Genomic DNA, 22,669 nt, shown 5'->3' with positions numbered 1-22,669 from the left:
AATATTCGTGCTTCCGTATTTGGTGTTCCCAGTTTATCTCTTACATTCCAGAATGTTCTTTCATCTTCCTCTGTGAACTTGGTGCTAGGCTCACAGCCTTCTTTGCTCATCCATCTGTATCCATGAAATTCTAGAATTCCAGTAAGTAAGACTCATGAAAACCAGGCTCCCCAGCAAGTGAGAGTTACTTTCTCTCACCTATATCCAATTGCCCATCTATAGCTAGATTGACCACAACACTCTACATCCAGCATAATAAACTCAAATTCTCTGTAAAAACTGCTTTGAGCCTTCCTTTACACCCCAGCCCCACCCCCCAAGCCCTGCACAGATCCTAAGGTTAGCCATTCAGGGGAGCTTTTTCCAGATACTGGCTTCTCTGGCTTCCTCCAACTTCAAACTTGCTATGTTAGTCAGGGTTACTACTGCTATGATAAAACACATTGATAAAGGAACTTGGAAGGAGGAAAGGGTTTATTTGGTTTGGGCTTCCAAATCAGAGTTTGTCATCAAAAGAAGTAGGGCAGGAACTCAAGCAAGACAAGGGACCTGGAGGCAGGAGCTAATGCAGAAGCCACGGAGGGGTGCTGCTTACCGGCTTGCTCATGGCTTGCTCAGCCTGCTTTCTTATAGAACCCAGGACCACCATCTCCTAAGGTTTGCCTGCAACCTGATCTTATAGAGGCATTTTCTCAGTTGAGGCTCCCCCCTTTGCGATGACTTGTTTCAAGTTGACATACAAGTGGTCAGTACGGTCGCCAAATCTCAACCCTGAATAACCCCCTTCCGTTGCTCACACCATCCTCTGATGCTAGCCCATTTTGCTGGCTCTAACCTCAATCTTTTCCAATCTGTTTTTTCAGGTTATCTTTGGTAATCACAAATCCGATTTGCTTTTAAAAATAAATGTGAGATCCTTCAGATTTATCTCTGTATAATGTCAGTGTATTCATAAGTATTCCATGGTAATTTCTGGAGAGGAGATAGGAGTAGAGATGATGACGTGGCAGGGAGCTGGCAACCTATCTTTCTTGTCCCGAGGAAAACAGTGCACAGCTGTATCATTAGTAGCTATGGCAATCACAAATTATCGTACTTTTAAGTTGTGATTTTATTAGTATTCGGATTTTTACCGTGTTTTAAAATTTTGCCCATGGGTAAATTTTTAATTAGGAAAATGGAGAAAGAAAGATGAAGTAATGCATGCCTACCTTGTATGCAAGCTAGACTAATGCCACCAGCACTTCCCTTAGAAGAATCCTGGTGACTATAACTAAACCACAGGCAGACAGTCAAATTGTAAATGAAATTCCCCATACATACATTAAAATCAGTGAATTCTATATGTTGTTATGGCAACAAAATAAGAGCATTTTTCCTAATTTATCTGCAGTATTTTTTTTGCATTTTGTTTTATAACCTCCATAATAGAACCCTAGAAAGAATAACTCCTTTTTGCTGTTATTGTTCTTAATGACTGTTTTAATTTTTGACATAGGTTTTCATTCCATAGCCAAAATCATCCTTGAACTGTTTAAATTTATTCTATGTGTTTATACAAATATAGCCCATGCATGCTGCTTGTAATTTCATGGTAATCTGGCTTTAGCCTCCCAGGTACTAGGATTACGGTTATGAGCCACCACCCTCCAGCTACAGAACACTGATTCTTTAAAAGATCCAGTTCAATATTCAAATAAAAAGTTGCTATTCTAAGATAGGTATTTTTGTTATTATTTTTGAAAACCTTTGTTACTTTGTATCTCTATTTTTGTAACCTTTGCTTGCCATGAATACGCCCCATATACCCGGGCATGTGTTAAGAATATATACATTACCTGCTATGAAAGAGGACTGGAAACTGTTGGCCAGGAAAGTAGTGATTCTGTGCAAGGTCAACTGATTAGTTATTTGCTTATTTATTTTTCATTTTTGAAATTCAGAGAAGCCATAGAAACAGGGAAAGAAGCTTTGGGAGTTACTTATGCCCAGCTTCACCTCAGCCTCAGGAAGAGACTGATCATGTCACATAAGAGAACTGTTCAGACCCGCGGTTCCTCAGAGCCCACTTGTAGACTTCGGTGATAGTTTGCATGGCTCCTCTGAGCTTCCTGAACGTAGAAGGGAAGCAAAGGTTATCAGGATCATCCCATCAAGACATCTGATTATCCACCAGCCTGTCCAGACATTCACTCTTGGTTGCTGTGGTGCGTGCCAGTCCGGCATCCTCACTCAGAGGAAACATCCAAATGTTCCACAGAGCCTCGGCCCCTGTCTCATAGCAGTTGCTTTTCGGAGAAATTTTGGAGTGATGTAGCCACACTGGCGTGGAATGTACCCCTTACTGTGTGCCAACAAAGATCATTTTCATTCTACTAGAGCTACTGAACACTAGGCAGATGATCATTGTGAAATGAGCTCCTGTGTAGACCGCATTGACTCAGATAACTGAGTTTGGAGAGTGTTGGAGGGGCCGCTGCAGATTCAGGTCCAGGAAATACCATTCACGCTGTAATTAAAAGTGCACTCTTAGGTGGGTGTCCTGCCAAAATCCATATCACACACTGTTATCCTTAAATCTCTGAGCCTTGCTTTCCTAAAATATGTGAAATAATGATGCCCACTTCTTGAGGTCATTTCGGGGATCAAAGATAAACATGCTCTGTATCCAACATTCTTGTAGAAATATTAGATATTATTAAGGTAGTATAGTTGAAGCAAATATCTAAATAATTCATGATAATTTAATACTTGTCAAAGAATAGTGACTTTTTTTTTAAATAAACAGAGGGGAGGGATTCTTCCCAAACCCATGTCTTACCTTGGAATCTGAAATAAAGTTTCTTTACTTTGTTTTCTTGGGAATTTAAAATAACTCAGTGTTTGGAAGTGGTCCTGATGCTGGAACCCAACTGATATAAACCTGAGCTTTGGTGCCTAATGGAAACCTCTATTAGGAACTCTTTAGCATTTAGTGTTCCAAATGGGAACGTCCAAATGCTACGTCCCAATATCTGGCTGGTCTATTCCTAGTAATTTTTGTCAGCTATTGAAATATATTGTTATTTATCCCTATTGTTATTCATTTATACAGACAGTGAGAATTGTTTTTCTACATAACAGTCCCATGAGATGAACTCTTTTGACCAGGTCCTTGCTGTTCCAGGATGAAAGAAACAAGTTAATGAGAGTAGCGTGCCTGAGTGGTTAATGCCTGTAGTGTTGTGTACAGCGCTGGCAGTATTGGTACCAGAACTGCTTTCCCATGTCACTCTGCTTTCCTTAAAAAACAGGAACAAACAAATCAAACAGGGTCTGACCATGTAGACCTAACTGGCTTAGAACTTACTATGTAGACTGTGCTGGAACTCTCAGAGATCTGCCTGCCTTTGCCTCCCGTGTGCTAGGTAGGATTAAAAGCATGTACCACCATGCTAGGCTACTTCTGTAACCTCATTTGTAGATGTGCCAGTTTTCCTGAAGGAGCCTAGGAAAGCTGCCTCCATGTGCTCCAGGAAGGCACTCTCTCTGTGTTACAGATCCTAAAAGTCATTTTTTAATATTACCTTCTGCAAGTCTGTTCTTGTAACCGCAGTATCTGTCACCTGCATACCTTGAAAGGAACACTCTCACCATCCTTGCTTCCTTGCCAGTTAGTCTTTCTTGCCGCAAACTGCTAGCATCCCGTGTTCTTTCAGCATTTTATAGAACAGCTCTCCTTAACTGACACCTATTGCCTGACTTCAGCAACATTCACTCGGGGAAAGAGCCCTGACTTCTTGCAGTTTACCTCCATGACTCGTTCCTCTCCTTCAGTGGTTGCACATTGGTCCCAACAAACAAGTCTCTGGTTTCTGCTCTCCTTTTTTGTCTGTGACATTTAAAACTGCTGATCTTGCTTTTAGGCAAACCCTTCTCCCTTGCTTTGGTTCTGCTGCCTGTCTCTGGTGCTCCTCTGGCCTCTCAGATAAGGGCTTCCCTTGACCTTGTCGTTACAACTTCTGATTCCACCATTTACAGAGCCTGGCTGCCTGCGCTCTCTCTTTGCCCTTCACAAGCTCACCCACTCAACTCTCCCTTCTCTCAGAGTGAGTCCCAGGCTCTGCTCCACCTGCGGGATTCACTCAACTTTCCCCTCAAAAGTTCTAGAGTGCAACATAGCAGTCACATCCCAAACTGGTCTAGAACTTTTGAGACTCGCAAAGAATGCCTCTTCATCTTCTGACCATCATCTCTGACTTATTTTATGTCAGTCAATCAGTTGCCTACCTGGTCATCTCTTCTTACCTCAGCCATCACCATCCCACCTCTAATCAGTCTCTTCTCAGCAAGAGTGATTTCAGTCATTCTCTATTTATAAATCTTTAAAAGCTCTCTATGGCCTAATCAAAAGCTATAGGACTCAGGACCCTCCAGCCTGCTTTCTTCTGTCGGCTGTTCATTCCCCTCCTTCTAGCAAACAGGAATGAGCATCAGTCTTCTACCCTTTTGCACTTGTCTATGCTTTTCCCCTTTTATCCATCTCTGCGTCTCCAGACCCTGTTTGTCCTTCAAAGTTGCATGCAACCCCCTGCCCCTCTGTGATGACCCCAGATAAGAATCCATTCTCTTCCTCTCCAATCTGATGGTTCTTTGCCCTTTCTTCTGGCTGGTTGTGCTATCTCCATAATATTACCTGAAGGGAGCACATTAGTAGCAAAGGTTTTATCATCTCTCTATTCTAAACATCTGGCATAAAGCCACCTTTTCCTGGAGTAGATGTCCTCCTATAAATGTAAAATAAAAACCACCCATGTTCTACAATCCAAAAGTATATAAAGCATTGAATCAAGATTTTAAGCTTGTGCGTGTGTGCATGCGTGTGTGTGTGTGTGTGTGTGTGTGTGTGTGTGTGTGTGTGTGTGTGTGTACGCAATCATGAGTCTCCGAAGCTCCAGACTTTTTCAATGAAGCAGGTAGCAGGCTCAGGGTATCTGTTTCCTTTGCACTGCATGTGTGGTGTAGTGATTTCCCCTGTTAACCTGAGAGTTCTTAGAATATGAAGTCCGAGTAACTTTGTCTTTTCAATGCTAATATAGAGACTGGAAAGATGGCCCATTGGTTAAGAATGAATAAAGCTCTTGCAGAGGGCCTAAGTTCATTTCCCAGAAGCTACTTCAGACAGTTCACAGCAGCCTATAACTCCAGCTGCAGGGGTGTTCAACATCCTCTTCTGGTCTCATTGGGTACCCTGTACATTACACACCCATACACGGATACACACATACACGTAAGTACAGTTAATCAATCTTTTGAAGATTATTAATATGTAATAACTTCATATTTGTTGTGGATAAGGAAACCACTTCTAATAACGAGCTAATAATTCAGAAGGATATGGTATCAGTTGACAAAATAGTATTTTGACTTTTAAGTGAAATCAAGACCAGGACATGGATATTAAGTGTCCTTAAGTTGACTCGTGGATGTTAAAAGTAAAATGCAGCTCTGGGTTCTTTTGGATATCACTGGGACTCAGTGTCATGGAAGTGTTCCAAAGATCCCAGGCTACTGCTTGCCCATCTGGATGCTGAGCACATGCTGTGTACTGTGCCCATATACCATGCAGTCACCTGTGTTTACTGTTTGCACAGGAAGGGTAGGTAGAAAGCAGAAAAGGGAGACCCCTGACTTGCCTTCTTTCCTCTCCCTCGGTAGGCCTGTAATAGATTCCAGATGTGCACAGCAGAAACAGTAGGGACTGAGTTTCAAATGAGCAGTTCCAACACGCTAGTAAAGTCCAGATGAGAAACAGTAGTAGATGCTACTTAACAGAGCATGGAGTCTGGGGTTGCGGGTGCAGCTCCGTCATCAGGAGGGATGGGGAGTCTACTTAAGGCAAGCTGCCTCTCTCGTTGTTTGGGCAGGGCTACGCTGTAACTTTTAGACATGGAAATGCTTAAAACATAGTAAGCCTTCTATTCTCACCTGTCCTGCTTCAAGTCTTTGAGTGACTGTATACTTTGTTTTCAAAATAATTTCCAGGTCACCATAGAAAGTTCTTACATGGACTGCACTCTGCCCTGGTCACTCTCTATCATACCAGAATACAGATGACTCCCTGATGCCTTGTCTGTCTGAAACCCAAGTCTCACACTCTAAACTGTGACCATATTGCTCTTTCCGGATAGCCTTCTTTACTTGCTTGCTTTTTCACTTGTTTTGTGGACCTACGGTTAAAGAAGACTAGACAAACTTCCTGGACAGGTAGTCCTGGAAAGCAATTCAGGCTAAGCCAGGGGTTCCCAGGAGATCGAACATGCCCTCCTCAGTCACATAGTAAAAGCCAAAGTCCCAATTCAAACCTAGATATTTATGACACTGCCCCTCACAGACATCAAGGAGGACCAGAAATGCTGTGGAAAGAAACCTAGCAAAATGGCCGGGAAGGAGTCCACAGGGTGACGAGTCACACCTATAAACTCGACATCGATAACGACAGCTATGTTCAAAATGCAATCGAATTTGCTCTGACAAGCCTGTTTTTACCAGCTGATATGTGACTGTTCTGTTTGCTTCCATTGCCTAACAAAGTGAGGGTAACCATTCTGTCTGTATTATTTGCATTGAGCTCTAACTTTGATATAGACCCAGGCCCCTCCCACAGTTGACCACTCCTCACTTCCAACATATTAATCAAGCCATCTCTACTCCTGACATATTAATCAAGCTAGCAGTAACCATGAATTTAGATTTGATGGCACTGGGAGAGATTGCCACTCTAGTCAATGTAGTCCAGTTAAGGTGGTCAGGTTCTTTTCACTTGTGAGAAACAATGCCAGAATACTCCCTCCCTCACCCTTTCCCTCTCCCTCTCCCTCTCCCTCTCCCTCCTCCTCTCTCTTCCTCCTCCTCCTCCTCTCCCTCTTCCTCATCTTCCTCTCCTGCGTGTGTGTGTGTGTGTGTGTGTGTGTGTGTGTGTGTGTGTGTGTGTGTGTCTTTTTGAGAGACAAGGTTTCTCTGTTTAACATCCTTGGCTACCCTGGATCTCTGCTTGTACAGCAGGCTGGCCTCGAACTCACAGAGATCCCCCCTGCCTAGGCCTCCTGAGTGCTGGGATTAAAGGTGTGTGCCACCAAGCCCAGTTTTGCTAGAATACTCTTACTGAATGAAAAGTTTGTATGAGATGTGAGCTTTAATTGATGTGGAACTGACAGGCTTTGGAGGCATTCCTATGTAATAGGCACAGTCCTTCACATGATGTTGTCACACTTGACTGTTATCGTCTCCCTTTGGCAAATGGAAGATCAAGAAGTCTGTTTGTTTGGAGTCTTCTGGGCTATGAGAGACTCATAAGCATGTGTTAAAGAGGAGGTATTGTTTAGCTTTTGTTCTCCCCTCAGTTTTCTCATCTATAAAATGGAAGGTAATAGTTCTATATGGTCATAGTGAAGTTCAGTGAGAGACTATCAGACATCCCAGACGGAGCCAGTACTAGGTGAATCTCTGTCTCACTTGCTGAGCCCTCCAGATTTGGGGAGGCTTATATCACACACCCTAGGCAGTTTCACTGAGCAGGGCTCCTCTGGGTGAACTTGAAGTAGGTGGTGGAACTATCCTAAGGGAAGAACCTACTGCTTTAGTGGTGATTAAAAATATAGCTGAACCCAGAGTGAGGATTTTCTTCCACTGCATGAGAATAAGTGGAAATAAAGGAATAAAGGGTAAGAAACCCACTGGGTTTGGTGGTTCAGAGACTCCAGCTTGGGGACGGTTTTAGAATAGCTTTGTGCTTTGAAGTGTGGCTGCTCATCCCTGTTCTTGATCAGACGTCGCCCTTCTCACCTGATTTCCATACATCCCTTAGAGCACTACATGCCTCTAAATATATGTGCTTAGACCAGATGTGCTTTCTTCCTGATTAATCTTTTAAGCAATCTCCACAATGGTTTCCTGTCTGGCTCATACAGCTCGGCTCGTAGCCAGCCTTACAAACACTGTGACCAGCTCCTTGAAGTCAGTAGGCATCTCCCCTCGAGGCAGGTCTTGAGGAAGAACCATGGTTTCACCCATGGCCTGTGAGCTCTAAATACCTTCTGAGGTTACTCAGAGCACTCTGCAGAGGAGGCCAAGTCATTTCTAGAAAGGAGCCTTTGTACTCGTGCTTTTTGTTGGATAGTTGAGGGTGGTAAAGACATCTATAGGATCTAAACGAGCAGCAGGAAACATTACTTCCTCACCACACAATTCAAAAGAGTCACAGGTGACTTATGCATTTGGTATTGTAAGAACTTCTCAATTAACAATGGCAGATGCCACCCAGAGTTTCCTTAAAGAAAGGGGACAAAAAGCTTAGGAAAAGGCCCCTTCCCCTGGCATTCATTTGCTTCCCTGCAAATTCCGAACCTGTTTCAAGGAGGGTTGTGAAGAATAGAGTCTTTGAGTTGTGAATACCATCTAGTGAAGAATGTATCTTAATGACTGTGGCAGGGGGGAGGGAAAAAGACACTTTTTAAAAACTGGGCCACACAGAAGCTCCAGGTTAAGTTGCTGCTTCTCCACGGACTGTGTGCCCAACATGAAACCATCAACAGCTTTGCGGAGCTGCCATCAGCCCTTATGTAAGATGAACAACCTGTTTACCACCTACCTAGAAGGAAAGCACATTCCTGATGGTGGACAATGTTATGCAATGGAAGACGCCCAAAGATAATCCAGGAATACTTTGTTATGGGTTGCAAAGTGCTCTACTGTGGGAGTCTGCAAGTTAAAGCCATGGCATATTCAATGGGTGTGACTCCTATACAGCTGAGGATCTTGAAAACATCTGTGTCTGCCACTGGCTGCAGAAAAAGAAAAACAAGAATGCCGCACATGGCGTCACCTCAAGTGGCTTCCAGATGTTCCAGCACCCTCGATTTCACAGTGGCTTCTTACAGCTGATTTCGAGGTAGGGCCAAAAATGAGTGCCTTTGGCTTAGAGTGGCTGTGGCTTCTAAATTCCTTTCTATTCAAATTCCAGTGTCTAGAAACCATTGTCCTTGTAATTAAGATCTAAGCTCATTTCAGTGAAAGTAGGTCAGTGTTTCAGTGGGAAGGCTCTATTAAACCGGCATCCAAAACGAGAGTGGCATTTGGCCAACTGGATTTTGCTTTTAAATCTCAGTTTTGCAGACCCATGTTTTCAGTTTGAACTCTGGATACTTACAGGGCGTTTATTAGGTTGTTGGTTTTGGTTATAGGCCCTGAGCAAAGTGCCAAGGGAGGTCAACTTACAAAGTGGAAGTAGCAGATAGATGGATGCCCCATGCATAGTGCAATTTGAAAGTGAGCTGGGCTAAATAAGTTAATCTTGGCATCGTGAGTACGAGTAGAAAAGACCCAGAAGGGAATAGAGTAAGGAATCAATGGGAATCTTCTTAGTGACAGCAAATTTGAATTGAGTTTAGTTTGATTGACAAGTATTTCCAGGATGAAACGCCTGAGAAGCTTTTGTGGCTGGTGTTAAATACAGCATGGGAACCATGAGGATCTTGGGTGGGGATGTTTTCTTGTACGGGGTGGCTGTTATGGTCACACTTGTGTATTATAATAGAAACAACTTCAAGTGGGGGAAGCATGAGGGAATGGGTCTGCTAGGAATGCTTGACCAAGAGAGCCGGAACATGAACAGCCACAGTGGTTTCATGAGTAGACGGAAAGCAACCTTCCAGAGGGTTTGGCTTATGCAGAGACAAAAAGAGGAAAATGAATCATTCGAGATTCCTCCTTGACTTGGTGATCGTTGGAGTTATTTGTTGGGTTGAAAAATCGAGAAAGACAAGAGGACTTTTTAATTAAGATCAAATGAAAGGGAAAGTAAGGTATCTTCTTGACTTTGCTCTGCCTGGCCCAGGTTCCCCCACATACTGAAACAGAGATGGCCTGAAGCTCATGCAAAGCTAGGCCTCTGAAAGATACTTTCAAAAAGCCGAAGTGCAAATACATCTCAGAGAGAGAAAATGTCCGTGTTTCTGTGGTTTTGAAGACTAGAACATTTTTTACTGTTTGTGATTTCCACCTCATCCCCCTAATCATATTCCAAGGTTTTGTTTTTACTCATCAGAATGACAGGAAGTTTTCAGAGTCTGTTTCCTTCAAGTTTGGCCTCAGACTTATTTTCAGGATGAGGTGTTTGTTTTTCCGTTTGTTTCCATGACAACCAGGCCTAGAATTCCTATATATAGTCACCCAGCATCCATTGTTCCTCTGGCCATTGTATCATAATCTTATGCACCCAGGCCAGAGAACTCCACTGGTGATAGAAGACAGGGAGGTGCCAGAGTCCTTGGCCTGGAGATTCTCAAGACAAAAATCAAAAGGAGGAAATAAAATAACGTAACCGTCCCTAGACATTTATGCTCTGCCACAGCCACTATCCAGAATTGAGATGGCACGTGTTTGAAAGCTTCATTTCTTACATAGTTTTCTTTGCAATGGCCTATAGAAGCAGCATCTTCAGAGGAAGTAAATGGAAAGTTATACTGACTACCTATAGTTTTTATTGTCATTCTGCATGCCAGTTTTCTTGCACAGCCAAGTATCTTGAGAAAGAGAGTAGAGTTGTGGAACTTACAGGCCAAGAAATCTTTTTAAATAATTAGGTTTATTGAAGTCCATGAATTCTCTTGACAGCTCTAAGATACATACTCAGTATTTAGGCAGTGTTCTATTGTAGTGAAGAGACTTGGTGAACATGAAACACCATCAGCCTGGAGGAAAGCAAGATGGCTCCCAGGCAGGCAAGAAGCTGGAGAAGGACCTGAGGGTTCTGCATCCAGATTCACAAACATCAGGAAATAGAGAGAGACACTGGGCCTGGCTTGAGCACTTGAAATCCCAAAGTCCACCACAATGACACACTTCCTCAAATCAGGCCATACCTTCTAATCCCACTAATCCCTCTAACATGCTTCTTAATGACCAAGCATTCAAATATATGAGCCTATGGGGGCCATTCCTAATCATTAAGTAACGTGTGTGTATACATTTATATATGTTATTTTTTCTTCATAACTTCATTCTAGTAACTATGATGTACTTTTCCAGACATTTGTATATACTTGGCACTCTTGGGAGCCAAGAATGAACAAGAAACCATGCCCCTGTGGTGTATATCACATTGTAAATAAATATAAACACCACCTGTGTGCTTTAATAGTCACAGTTGTTCACAAAATCAACCCAGCAAACATTATCTTGAATATCATGATTTAGTAAACCTAAAGGATGACCTGTCCAAACACACTGAACCATTATTGTAAAGATAACAATAGATCTGGTCCATGTGGTACATACCCTTAATCCCAGCATTCTGGAGGCAGAGGCAGGCAGGTCTCTGTGAGTTCAAGGTCACCTTGGTATACAGAGTGAGTTCCAAGGCAGCCAGGGCTACACAGGGATCCAAAACACAAAATAGCATGACATACACACACACACACACACACACACACACACACACACACACAAAGTATACTCTCCTGCCCAATTTTAAATATTAAGCATGCTATTAACTACATTACATGTTGTTGTGCAGTGCATCTCTCAATCTTTATGTTTTGCATGACTGTGCTGCCTAGTTTTTGTGTCAACTTGATACAAGCTTGGGTTATTTGAGAGGCAGAAACCTCAATTGAGAAAACACCTCCATAAAGTGGGTCAGTTGCAGATTTTTGCAGTCTGCAGCCTTGGTCTTCCTGAGTGTGCTGCTGCTTAAGAGGGCTCATTATACGGGGTGCAATGAGTCCATGGAGAGAACAGTAGATGTGCTACATGTGTTGACAGGGCATAGAGTTGAACAAAAAGTTCATCTGGATTTGAGGCAGCCCATTGGCTCATTTGGATTTCACAAAGGAAGTGACTTTTCAACAGAGTTTAGACAGCTATGTGGGAATTGCAGAACTCCGAGTACCTTGGCCTGACCAAGGACCAGCATCAACAACATACATGACTAGGTCTTGGAGGAGATTAGAACAAGTAGTATTTGTGGAATCTGAAGACCCAAGAAATCTGTGAGTGGGAAGGCATGGGATGGAGAGGAGAGCAGCACTGATAGTGGGCCATGAGATTTTCATCTAGCATTTGGTTACACCTCCAAGGTGAGCAAAAGCAAGAGCCATCCACCAATACTCAAAATGCAAGAGAAAGAATTTGAGATAGCTGCTTTCTAGCATACTGAGTGGTTTCGAGGCATCCCATGAACCCAGCTATAGATGAAAGACTGGTGTCATCGTCCCAAAGGGCCATTGCAACTCTTTCCCTAGGTAACAGTATTCTCTGTTCACTCCAGGTTCCTAAGATATTGTTGACACACACACATAAAAAAAAAACCTCAGACTGCCTTTGTCTTTTGTCAAAGTTTCGAAGTGGTTATATCATAGAAGCTGGGTACCAGGCCAGAAGCCTGCTCTCAACTACAGTATGTCTTTAACTGCTCTCTTTCCATGACTAGTGAGCCTTTCTAAATATCCATCATTTCGTAGCTAGAGTTAGTGAAACCCTCTTCCTGTTTATCTCAGTTTTACCCTTTTATCCCCACCCTGTTCTGGATATCTACACCTATGTTTAACCAACCCTTTGCTGATGAATCATCTACTTTTGTTTCCACAACCCATATACCACCTTCTTTCCGCTGCTTGTGTCCCTCTGTCTAGATCCCCTTTTCTTGTTCTCATCCTTATTTAAAAAAAAAAAAGACTTCTTTTTTAATATTTAATTTTGTGTGTATGTGTGTGCGCGTGCCCATGTCTTTATATGTATATATGTACATATGTGTCTGGTGCCCACAGAGGTCAGCAGATGCCCTGGAGCTTTCATTATAGGAAACTTCCTACCCGGTGTGGGTCCAGGGATGTGCACCCAGATCCTCTGCGAGAACAACCAAGGGCTCTTGACTAGTGAGCCATCTCTCCAACCCTTGTTTTTATTTTTAAGTGTGTGTGTGTGTGTGTGTGTTTGTGTGTGTGTTGTGTTGTGTTTCTTTTTGTGGCTATGTGCAATTGAGTGCTTGTATATGAGGAGGCCAGAAGAGGGTATCGGATATCCGGGAGCTAGGGTTCCAGGAGTTAGTGAGCTGCCAGGTGTGGGTATTGGGTATCTGGTTCCTCTGCTATAGCAGTTCATACTCTTTACCACCAAGGTTTTTCTCAAGCTTGTTGGTTTTTTTTTCCATTGTAAGATTGTAGTTGTTTAAAGTTCTCTTATCTCCAAATGTATGATGTAAACTAGCGCTGGGGTGCAGGAAACTCTTTGCATCTGCTGGTCTTACCTTGATTTCATTAATTAGCACAGTAATTAATATCGGACATGTTTATTAATGGATACTTGGGGTACTCCTGACAGCCCTGCTCCATCTCCCTCACTCTCACAATCAATCACTAAACGATGCTGACTGTCCCTCTTCCTCCCCGCTTTTTGCAGTTGTCTCGGTGAAATGTCCAATTGTTTGCATTGTGTCATAATCAATCACATATATGTCTTTTCTGAGACAATGAGTTGCTTGAAGACAAGGATCAACTTTTACTGTCCCGGAACAGGTTTCCTGTTTACTTGGATGCTCAGTAAATGTTTGCTGATGAATAATCCTTTGCCTCTGTCCACCTTAGAAATGGACTTACTTAAAATTCTTTTGTCTATTTTTTCCTGATATTTGATTCCCATTAACCATTGAGCCTGTCTTCCAAGTCTTCATACAAACCCAGCTTACATATAACTGAATGCAGTTGCAGGCTACCCTAACCTGTCCCTCCTCACAGCTTCTTTGTGGAGCTGGAGAAATTGGGACCTGACCTCCATTGGCACATTCCGTATCACAGTAGCATGCAGGAAGCCCGTGCTCTCCCTGCCCCGCTGATTCCTGCTCTCCCAGCTCTCTGTGACTCTCCACTTGTTCTCTTTGCCTCCTTTATTGCTTCAGTCAGTGGAATGAGTTTTAGAGCTGTGAAGGTCTGTATTTTCCCAACAATCAGCTGCCAGCTCCCTTCCCTAACAGATCTGAGTTGCTAGAAGTTACGTTTTATGATTTCTTTGGACTTGAATCCCCAGAGCCAGCAACATATCCTGGCCCCAAGACAATGCTAACAAATGTGTGCTCAGCACTGTGGATTCATCAAAAAGCTCTTTCTTCCAGGGACATTGTTCTTGTGACGTTTATCTTTCTTCCTTTGTTTGCCCTTGTGAAGTCAAGTTTCTTGTGGTTGTTTCTGCAATGGCTAATGTTTGGAGGATGAAGGAAAATGAAAATCCAGAAGATTGACACCTGGCTTTGACTGGCATTCCAGGGGATCTAGAAATCCCCCCAAGGAGTCTACTAAGAATCCAGTAAACCAGAAAGGGCTGGGAAGGCACCTTTAGAAGGTTCTCTTTTCCTGCTTTAAATTCTCAGTCTGTCCTAGAGCCCCACCTCCTCCCAAGTGCTAGCGCTCCATTTGCATATGTGTGTTTTTCTAGCTCCTTCCTCAGCCTGAGGAATTTCAGAGTGCTGTGGGGGAATGGTCTATCATGCACCTCATTATTTATTTTAAGGCAGAATCTCACTACTTAGTCTGGCTATCCTGGAATTCACTATGTAAACTGCGCTAGCTTTGAACTCATAGCCTGTCCCTGCTTTCACTCGCAAGCAACTCAGCTTGGTCTCAGGGCTGGAATCCATTAGCAAACTGGAATCTTCTATTGCTTGGCAAGCCTCCCTTTCCAAGATCAGTGGATTAGAGAACAGTGGTCAGAGTTACATTATTTACAAACAAGGGGGTGGCTGTTGATAGCCTGGAGAAAGCCAAGCTCCAAAAGGTCCCACAAAGTGGGCTCCAGACCTGGGAACTGTTACGGATGTCAGAGCTGCTGAGATCTGCTTTTTTTGTGTGAGTTTTCTTGTCCTAATTTTAACCAGGAGGGGAGAGAAGGTGCTGAGAGCATGGGTAGCGAGCGGCAGCTGTTTCTTTTGCAATGTTGAGTCTAGTTTCTTGAAATGTTCTGCTGAGATGTCTTGCATTTTCCCTTTGAGTTCCATATAACACACAAATTTACATTTTAGAATTTGGGTGGGTTTTTGTTTTGTTTTGTTTTTGTTTTTTTATAATGGATGGCATAACATTCAGTAGAGTCTAGAAACAACAACAACCAAGTGGGTTCAACAAAAGGAACAGTGCCTCTAGAGAGGTCTACCTAAGCCGCAGGTACGTGATTCTGATTGGGTGAGTGGCAGGTGAGGAAAGAGGTTGGACCTGCTTAATACCCACCTAAGCACCATCTATTGCTTTACAGCTTTGCTGGGAAGGGATTTAGGCTGTCAGGTACCTGAGTCTGAGATGTTCTCCACATGAATGCAAACCCGAGAGTCTCACTAGATGAGTACCATTTCTTGAGGAAGCTACCAACCACTTAGTGAGATGTGGACCTTCCTTAAGGGCATTTGTTTTGTTCTCTGGGTGGATTTGTGGTTGAGGGACAGATCTTCTTCAGCAAAACTTGGCTTTGGCCTGTTGCTTTCAGAAAAGCTATGCCACAGAGCTGAGAGTGCAGAGGAGGGCATCTCTATCAAGAGGACAGTAGTTCTGGGGACACTGGCTAGTTGTGCTCAGCTCACACTAGAACTCTGTTCCCAAGAGAGGAGGAGAGTTGCTTCCCTGAGTGTGTGGTGTAACTGGGTCTTGGAACCTAAACAGAAACCCGTCTTAATTTGAGAGTTGATTACGACCCTGCTTGTGAAAGACAGAAGAAGTAAACAAAAGTCGTATTGCAGTCCTTGGTGGGTTCATCAGCAAAAGGTAGAGCAATACAAGGAGAGGACAGAGATAAGGGAATGGAGACAATGTGTGGGCTGTATCTTTCTTTTCTTCCTTTGTCTCCCCTTGTACACCTGGTGTCGAACCCTTGGAGGCCTTTCCTTTTGTTTTAGCCTTGTGCCTGGCAGGTTTGTTTACAAAAGGGTCTCTATCAGGAAAAATGTGCATCAGGAAACAGACAACAGATGGGGGGGGGGCTCGACAAGGGGCCGAAGGCATCTTAGTGTTTTGATAGGGGTGAGGTGGGGTGGTGCATCCCCTGTAGTCAGGGAAGTTCCCTCACTGCTTTTCCAATGGGACGATTGATCTTGATTTGATCAACTATTAGTTTTACAACATGCCATGCCCTGCCTGGGAGAGCCATGCTTTGGAAAATGAGGTGTCTGTCAGATCTAAAGAAGGCTTGTACAATGTGTGTCCCCCCCTTTGCTTATGGAAGAAAAAGAGAGCTCTCTTTTCATCCCAAGGAAAGTTACTCTGAAAATCTTCAGTGTCATTCACAGGTTTTCACCTAACCTTCACAGGCAGTGGCAGGCTAGATGGGACTGTGTTGGCGAATTTGGACCACCAAATCCCAAGGAGCACGCTAGGCAGTCTAGTCAAACCTGCCCCTTCCTCATCCCATTTCACCAGGACTTGCCATTAAAGTTCCTCAGGTTATAGTTCCTGCCATCCATTTCATCATGTCCCCTCAGAAACTGCAAACTTAAAAATACCTTTCAGAGAAACTTGTTTGGAATTTCATTTTAATGGGATTTGTGAATAAATCTCCATCTTAATGCTAAGCTTTAAATGGCTCTTCCAGGAGAACACTATCTGATTTTTATATTTTAAAATTTAAATCTCTTGACTCTAAAGCCATAAAACATTTTTGTATTTATGGGTGTACCATGTGCCTGAGCCCTCGTGTTAAAGACAGGATTTTTTTTTTTAATAATGGTGTAAAGAATTCTGGGATGCAGGAAGGGACTGGGGGTCAGTTGCATCATCTAGTCCCTTCCTGTGTAGACATCTGTACGGACATGCTGGTTCATTTATTGCAGTCTATGAGGATGGGTGTTCTGTGGTAGCCTGTTCTCACTATCCATGTGTTCCTGAGCTCTTGGTTAAGTAGTGTAATGACGATGAGAGTTGTAATTCCCCCTTAGAATCTCCTCAGAACTGACCAGATGATGCTGGCCAAAGGAGACAAACTTTCAGGTGGAAGGTAGCAAGCCGTGAGGGGAGGGGAGGGTCTGTACAGAGCAGGTACCACAGTTAGTGTTGGATGATGCCCTTGGGATCTGAGGTCTTAAGTGTGCCCACCACAGAGAACAGTAGCTGTGTGACTGACGGAGGGGTGAGGTGATGAATTTGATCACAGTGATAGTTTCCCACATGATGTGAGCTGTGTACTTCTGTGTATGTGCACATGAGGGACACTGGTCAGGATCTCTCATCTTCCTCAGTTGCTATCCACCTTGATTTTTAGGACAGGGTTTTACTAGGCTGGCTGGTCAGTAACTCCAGGTATCCTCCTGTCTCGTGTTCCCAGCACCAGGATCATAGGCCTGCTGTGGGCAGCGGCTGGAATGGAAACTCTTTGCCAACTGAGCCAGCCCCTCAGCCCCAGTAGGGTGTTCTTGCTCTATTTTGCTGATTATGTCTCAGTAGAAGTGGCAGGGGAGAGCGTGCAGAAGAGTGCTTCTAGGAGAGCACCACCCCTCCCACTCCTCCACCCCTGTCCTCCCCATACACACAACACCGTGTCCTCTGTGGCCCAGCTCACTGTCCCTGTCTCTCCACAGACTCCTCTTACTCGGAGCCCCCCGATGTTCAACAGCAGCTGAATCACTACCAGTCAGCTGCCCTGGCAAGAAACAACAGCCGCGTTAGCCCTGTGCCTCCTTCTGGGACTGCTGCTGGCACTGAACAGAAGGCAGAAGCTGTTCTTCACTGCGAATTCTGTGAATTCTCCTCTGGCTACATCCAGAGCATCAGGCGCCATTACCGGGACAAGCATGGTGGGAAGAAGCTTTTCAAATGCAAAGACTGCTCTTTTTACACGGGCTTTAAGTAAGTGGTGTGAAGAATGCTTGTGTGAAACCTAAGTGGCTGCCCCTGCTCCAGCCCTCACCACACTCTTCCCTGCCTTGGGTTCCAGAAATTCTCTGCCAGTGTGCGATAGGAAGGTTGGGTTCAATCTTCACAAAAGGAAGCTAGTTCCAGAAAGACACGTTGGGAGCTGTGGAAGGGGGTGAAGAGTCACATAAGAACAAATTATCTTAAAACAGAGCGTTTGATCTTCTACACAGAGTGAGATTGTATCGAAGGGTTACCCTGATCCAGTGCATGGTATAGGACATGTTTTTATTTCAGATCTCTCTCTCTCTCTCTCTCCCTCTCACACACACACACTCTCTCCCACACACACACACACACACACACAAGAAGGGGATGTTCTCTGAAATAAAAACATGTTCCCTTTGACAACCTTTCTCTAACCAGTCCTTTTTCACTTTTCTTTAATAAATCTCCATTTACTTGAAGAAAAAAAAGTTCTAGAGTTTAATCACGTGATCCTCCAACCTCAGCCTTCAGAGTAGCTGATGTTTCTAGACCATACCTGGCTTAATAGACAATTTCTAATTTTCAAGAATGAAGTATATAGGGTATTTATTTCCTTTTATATGAAACCTTGATCCCCGCCAAGTGGTATAGGTTCTGAGCAGTTGCCTCTGTGTCTCTCCTATGTTCCTTGATGGCCAGGGATCATGTGGTCAGCAAACATGTCTGATTACTTCAGTTTATGCTTCTCAAGCAGGAGAGCCACACGTGGGCACCTGTGAAAGACATGCAGCAGGAGACACATCAGTGACTCTCTGTCACGGTCTCTGTCTCTCTTCTCTTAGGTCTGCTTTTACTATGCATGTGGAAGCTGGGCACTCGGCGGTCCCGGAGGAAGGCCCCAAAGATCTCCGCTGTCCTCTCTGCCTCTATCATACCAAATACAAACGCAACATGATCGACCACATAGTGCTGCACCGAGGTAATCTTCAGACTGACTCGGTTTTCTTGGGTCCTGGTGGGAGGGACGCAGTGCCGCTGGGAGATAGTGCCACGGCATTTTGAGGATGCTCCCTGTGTACCCCAGCAGCATTGCTCTCATCCCTGAGCTCTGTTCCTATAGGCAAGAGTCACACAGTGGCAGCCACTCATATCCACTGAATAAGACAACTTCCTGTCAGTAGAATTCCTCCCTGGAGGGAGGCCAAGGGGCATGGAGTCTCAGGAACTCTTCCATCAGTGTTCTGGGAGTCAGGAATTTCCCATTTTGGGTCCCTTGCTCCCATCAAGATATATAGAGTGAACCTGGGACAGGAAAGATACAAAGACAGAAATGGTGCTTTCCAAAGCACAAAGTGGAATTTGCTTTGAAATGGACAAGGAGAAAGAGTTCCATCACGCAGAAGTAGACTGTGGGACAAAATACCCATAGATTAGCACTGGATTGTTCTGGTTTGGATCTGCTCTGTGTAATATGTGATCCATGTGAGAGAGTAGCTGATGGGGTTCCATTGTGGATATACGATGGTGAGTTCTTGAATGTACATCCCCACTGCTAGGTAGGGATCCTTGGGAGAATATGTGGGTTGTTTCAATTTTTTGATTGTTTGTTTCACTTTATTTTGTTTTGTGTTTTGTCTCTCAAACCCAAGTTGGCTTCAAACTCAATCTGCCTCAGTAATTTCTTGAAGTTGCTGGGGTTATATACAGACTTGGACTGACCTACTTAAGCTATTTGTTATTGTTATTATTATCATCATCATCATCATCATCATCATCATCATCGAGTTTACTTTTGTCCAGTTAACGCATCTTTGTATTGGGAGGAAACATGTCGGTAACTCGTTTTGTCTAGCTGGGAGGAGAAAGATTCCTGGCATGCCCACTGCCAGTCGTGCTTGCAGTGCAGTCTACCATTCTTTGCATTTCTTCCCATCCTTCTTTCTTCCTCTTTTTTTTTATTAACATCTTTTTTTGCTAATAACCTTGGAAAGCTTTGCAGTATTTGCCACATATGTGCAAAACAGCCCACGTCACCCCCTTTCCTGCTGAGGTGTTCCTTAGATGCCAGTGTGGAGGCATTTATAAAGTAGTTCACATTTCCCCAGTAGGACTACCTTTATCCAGCATGCCTGTCATGTGCCTACATCTGCCCAAATCTCATAGAAGACCCAACATCTATAGTGCTGTTCCCTCCTTCCATTGCAATCTAATGAGACAAGAGATGGTAGCTGGCTAGGCCAGCCACCTGTGAGCCAGGCAAAAGTAGCACAGCAGTATGTAGGCAGGGATTCTTGGCCCTCGACTGCCTGCCTGGTGTTTTGCCTCTCTCACCTGGCTTTTGATCCCCCTGTCCATGTGTTGCCAAACATGTGTGCCCCATCGCAGCTTGGGTGGAGGCCATGAGTGGAGCCGGTGCCCAGAAAACATCAATGGCGAGTCCTTACTGACTGTGGTGAATCCATACTGGCTGCAGTCATTTCCCATATTGAAGCCCAGTGGGATCAGAGCTTTGATGACTGACAAGCTCAGTGACTTCCCTTGTCTTGAGCTGAGACTTAAGGAAGAGAGAGGTAGAGTGATTCTGCACAGAGGCCAGGAGCACTTGACAAAGAGCTCCTCCCTGCAGCCAGTCGCCTCATTGTCAGCACATCAACAAGCAACAACACCATCTCATGGTCTACTGTTTTGTGAATAGGAAGTTTGAGGCTGAGAAAGACTATGGGGGGTGAGGTTGCTTGTCTGTATCCTTTCTGCTTTTTTAATTCAACCCACTTAATTTCTTGGAGCTCTGCTTCATTTCACAAAGGACTTAAAGTAGCTCAAAGTCCTTCATGCAGAGCTCTTGCATTAAAAACAAATGAAGAAATGAAGGCAGAGGTGAAAGAGTAAGGCCAATAGAAAGAGCAGCCAACAATAGAATGATCTCAGCAACAGTTTGAGGACTCCTTGAGTATACAAGATGCCCATGTTTTAGTAACCATGCCTGCAGATTAGGCCTTGGAATCTTTGCATTCCTTGGGAGAGAAGAAAGCAGAATCAGTTGCCTTTGGGGTGATTGTTAAAATTTCCCACAATTCAGACACTAAAGTCTAGAAGGAATCTCTACAGTGAACAGACAGGGATACTACAGTGTATATTGACCCACCACAATACACTACACATTGACCGTCCCATAATATGAAATGATGGAGACCGGAAGTGTTTCAGAGTTCCAAAGTATTCAGATTTTGGAATATTGATGCAGGACATCAAACGAATATCCTTTATCCAATCACATTGGTGCTGGTAAAGCTTTGGGTTTTTGCTGGTATAGATGAAGAGGTGCTCAGTCTATTCCATGAGGTCACGGAGAGCTATAGTACTTAACCAGAGTCATCAGGTGATGAGTCAGCCCAGTGTTTTGTTGTTTTGTCTGATCCCATCACGTGTCTTTGGTCATAACCACTTCTGTTCACTTGTTCTCTGGATATGTGAATACTGCCCTCACCAAGGTAGAAATATGATCCACATATGTGTAGTTACAGATCAGTAGTGACACCAATATGTGTGGCTACCATTAGTAAGTGTTTACTGTCATAGGTGCTATGCTGAGTGCTTTACAGTAAATGTTCCAAATCCAGCATGGGAGACATGACTTATCCCTGATGACAAACAACAGAAACAGGTTGAGAAAAACTGAGTAGCTTCCCTACGGTCCAAGGACTCTTGGGTAACGGGCGAGGATTGGAGCCCAGGTGTGCCTGGCCCACGGCACTTGCATTGAATCCCAGGTATCACTTCTTACCCTTGGGAAGCTGCCGCCAAGTGTTTCAGAGTCTGTGAAAGGTGGGTCTAGAGAGAGACCTTTTTGTAGGGCTGGAGGTCAAAGATGAGGACCCCAATCCACAGGTGGCAGAGGCCTCTAAGTATCTGCTGACTTCTGGCTTTGGTGTCCATCTCCACTTCAAGGCAGACCAGAGAGAACCTGGTCTTGGTGTCTCATCTCTGTGGTCGGATGTCTGCCGTGCAGATCGACACTGGGACTGATCCCACAGTAATGAGGCTTCTGCACCTGTGCACTGCCTGCTCCGGATGAATAAACATCTTTGGTCTCCAGGGTCTACAGCATGAGATGTTTCTGAGGCCTCAGTTAATTAAAAACCTTAGGATAAAAGGCAAGAAAAACAACTCTGAACTGGCCCTGAGATGGGCTATAGTCTCTTTCTAGGTTTACTAAAATACTTGTCTACCAACTTATTGGCTTTAAGTGATGTATTTTCTCTTAGTTATTGAGGCTAGAATTATCAGCCTCTTGATGCCTGTGCATCATCTAAAACTTCAAGAAAAACCATCCTTCATGGGGAAAGGGGATAGACTCAGTGGTAGGTCACCTACCTACCCTTGTCATACCCTAGCTCCTTGGCATGCTCTGATATCCTTAGCTTATAGTGGCAGCCACCTCTGCCTCCTTCTTGAGGCCTCATTGTCAGTAATCTGTGTTGCTTTTTGTGATTTCTCTTACAAAAACATAATGCATTGAATTTTAGGCCAGCCATAATCTAATAGGACCTTGTTCATCTTAATTACATCCCAAAACTCTATCCTAGTAGTCATATTCTGAAGTTCCAAGTGGACATAAATTGGGGTACACTATCAACCACTACAGGGTGAGAGTAGTTTATTAGTAAACCACTGAGTCCACTGGAGGCAAGACGTATTAGCAGCATGGTGACAGGCTATTCTAGGTACCTGAAAAGAATGTATCTTGAGGCTTTAGAGAGCGATTCAGAAATTTGACCTTTCCTTAGCAAATGCATAGAAAGTCAGGGGTGGAGGGTGGG

The 22,669-nt window shown here is 43.9% G+C and overlaps 1 protein-coding gene across 1 annotated transcript in view; it reads left to right on the top strand.

Moving 5' to 3' along the window:
- The window catches only part of Znf462 (zinc finger protein 462), a 130,910-nt gene that overhangs the window by 82,587 nt on the left and 25,654 nt on the right, over window positions 1-22,669 (top strand). Inside the window, 2 exon segments of the mRNA XM_032903902.1 lie at window positions 17,588-17,855; window positions 18,692-18,828. Coding sequence (XP_032759793.1) covers window positions 17,588-17,855; window positions 18,692-18,828 — 405 coding nt within the window.

This window comes from Rattus rattus, chromosome 1 (assembly GCF_011064425.1).
Source record: "Rattus rattus isolate New Zealand chromosome 1, Rrattus_CSIRO_v1, whole genome shotgun sequence".
NCBI classification, from domain to species: domain Eukaryota; kingdom Metazoa; phylum Chordata; class Mammalia; order Rodentia; family Muridae; genus Rattus; species Rattus rattus.
Note: the sequence above shows the minus strand (reverse complement) of the source record. Positions and strands in the feature narration are given on the sequence as shown.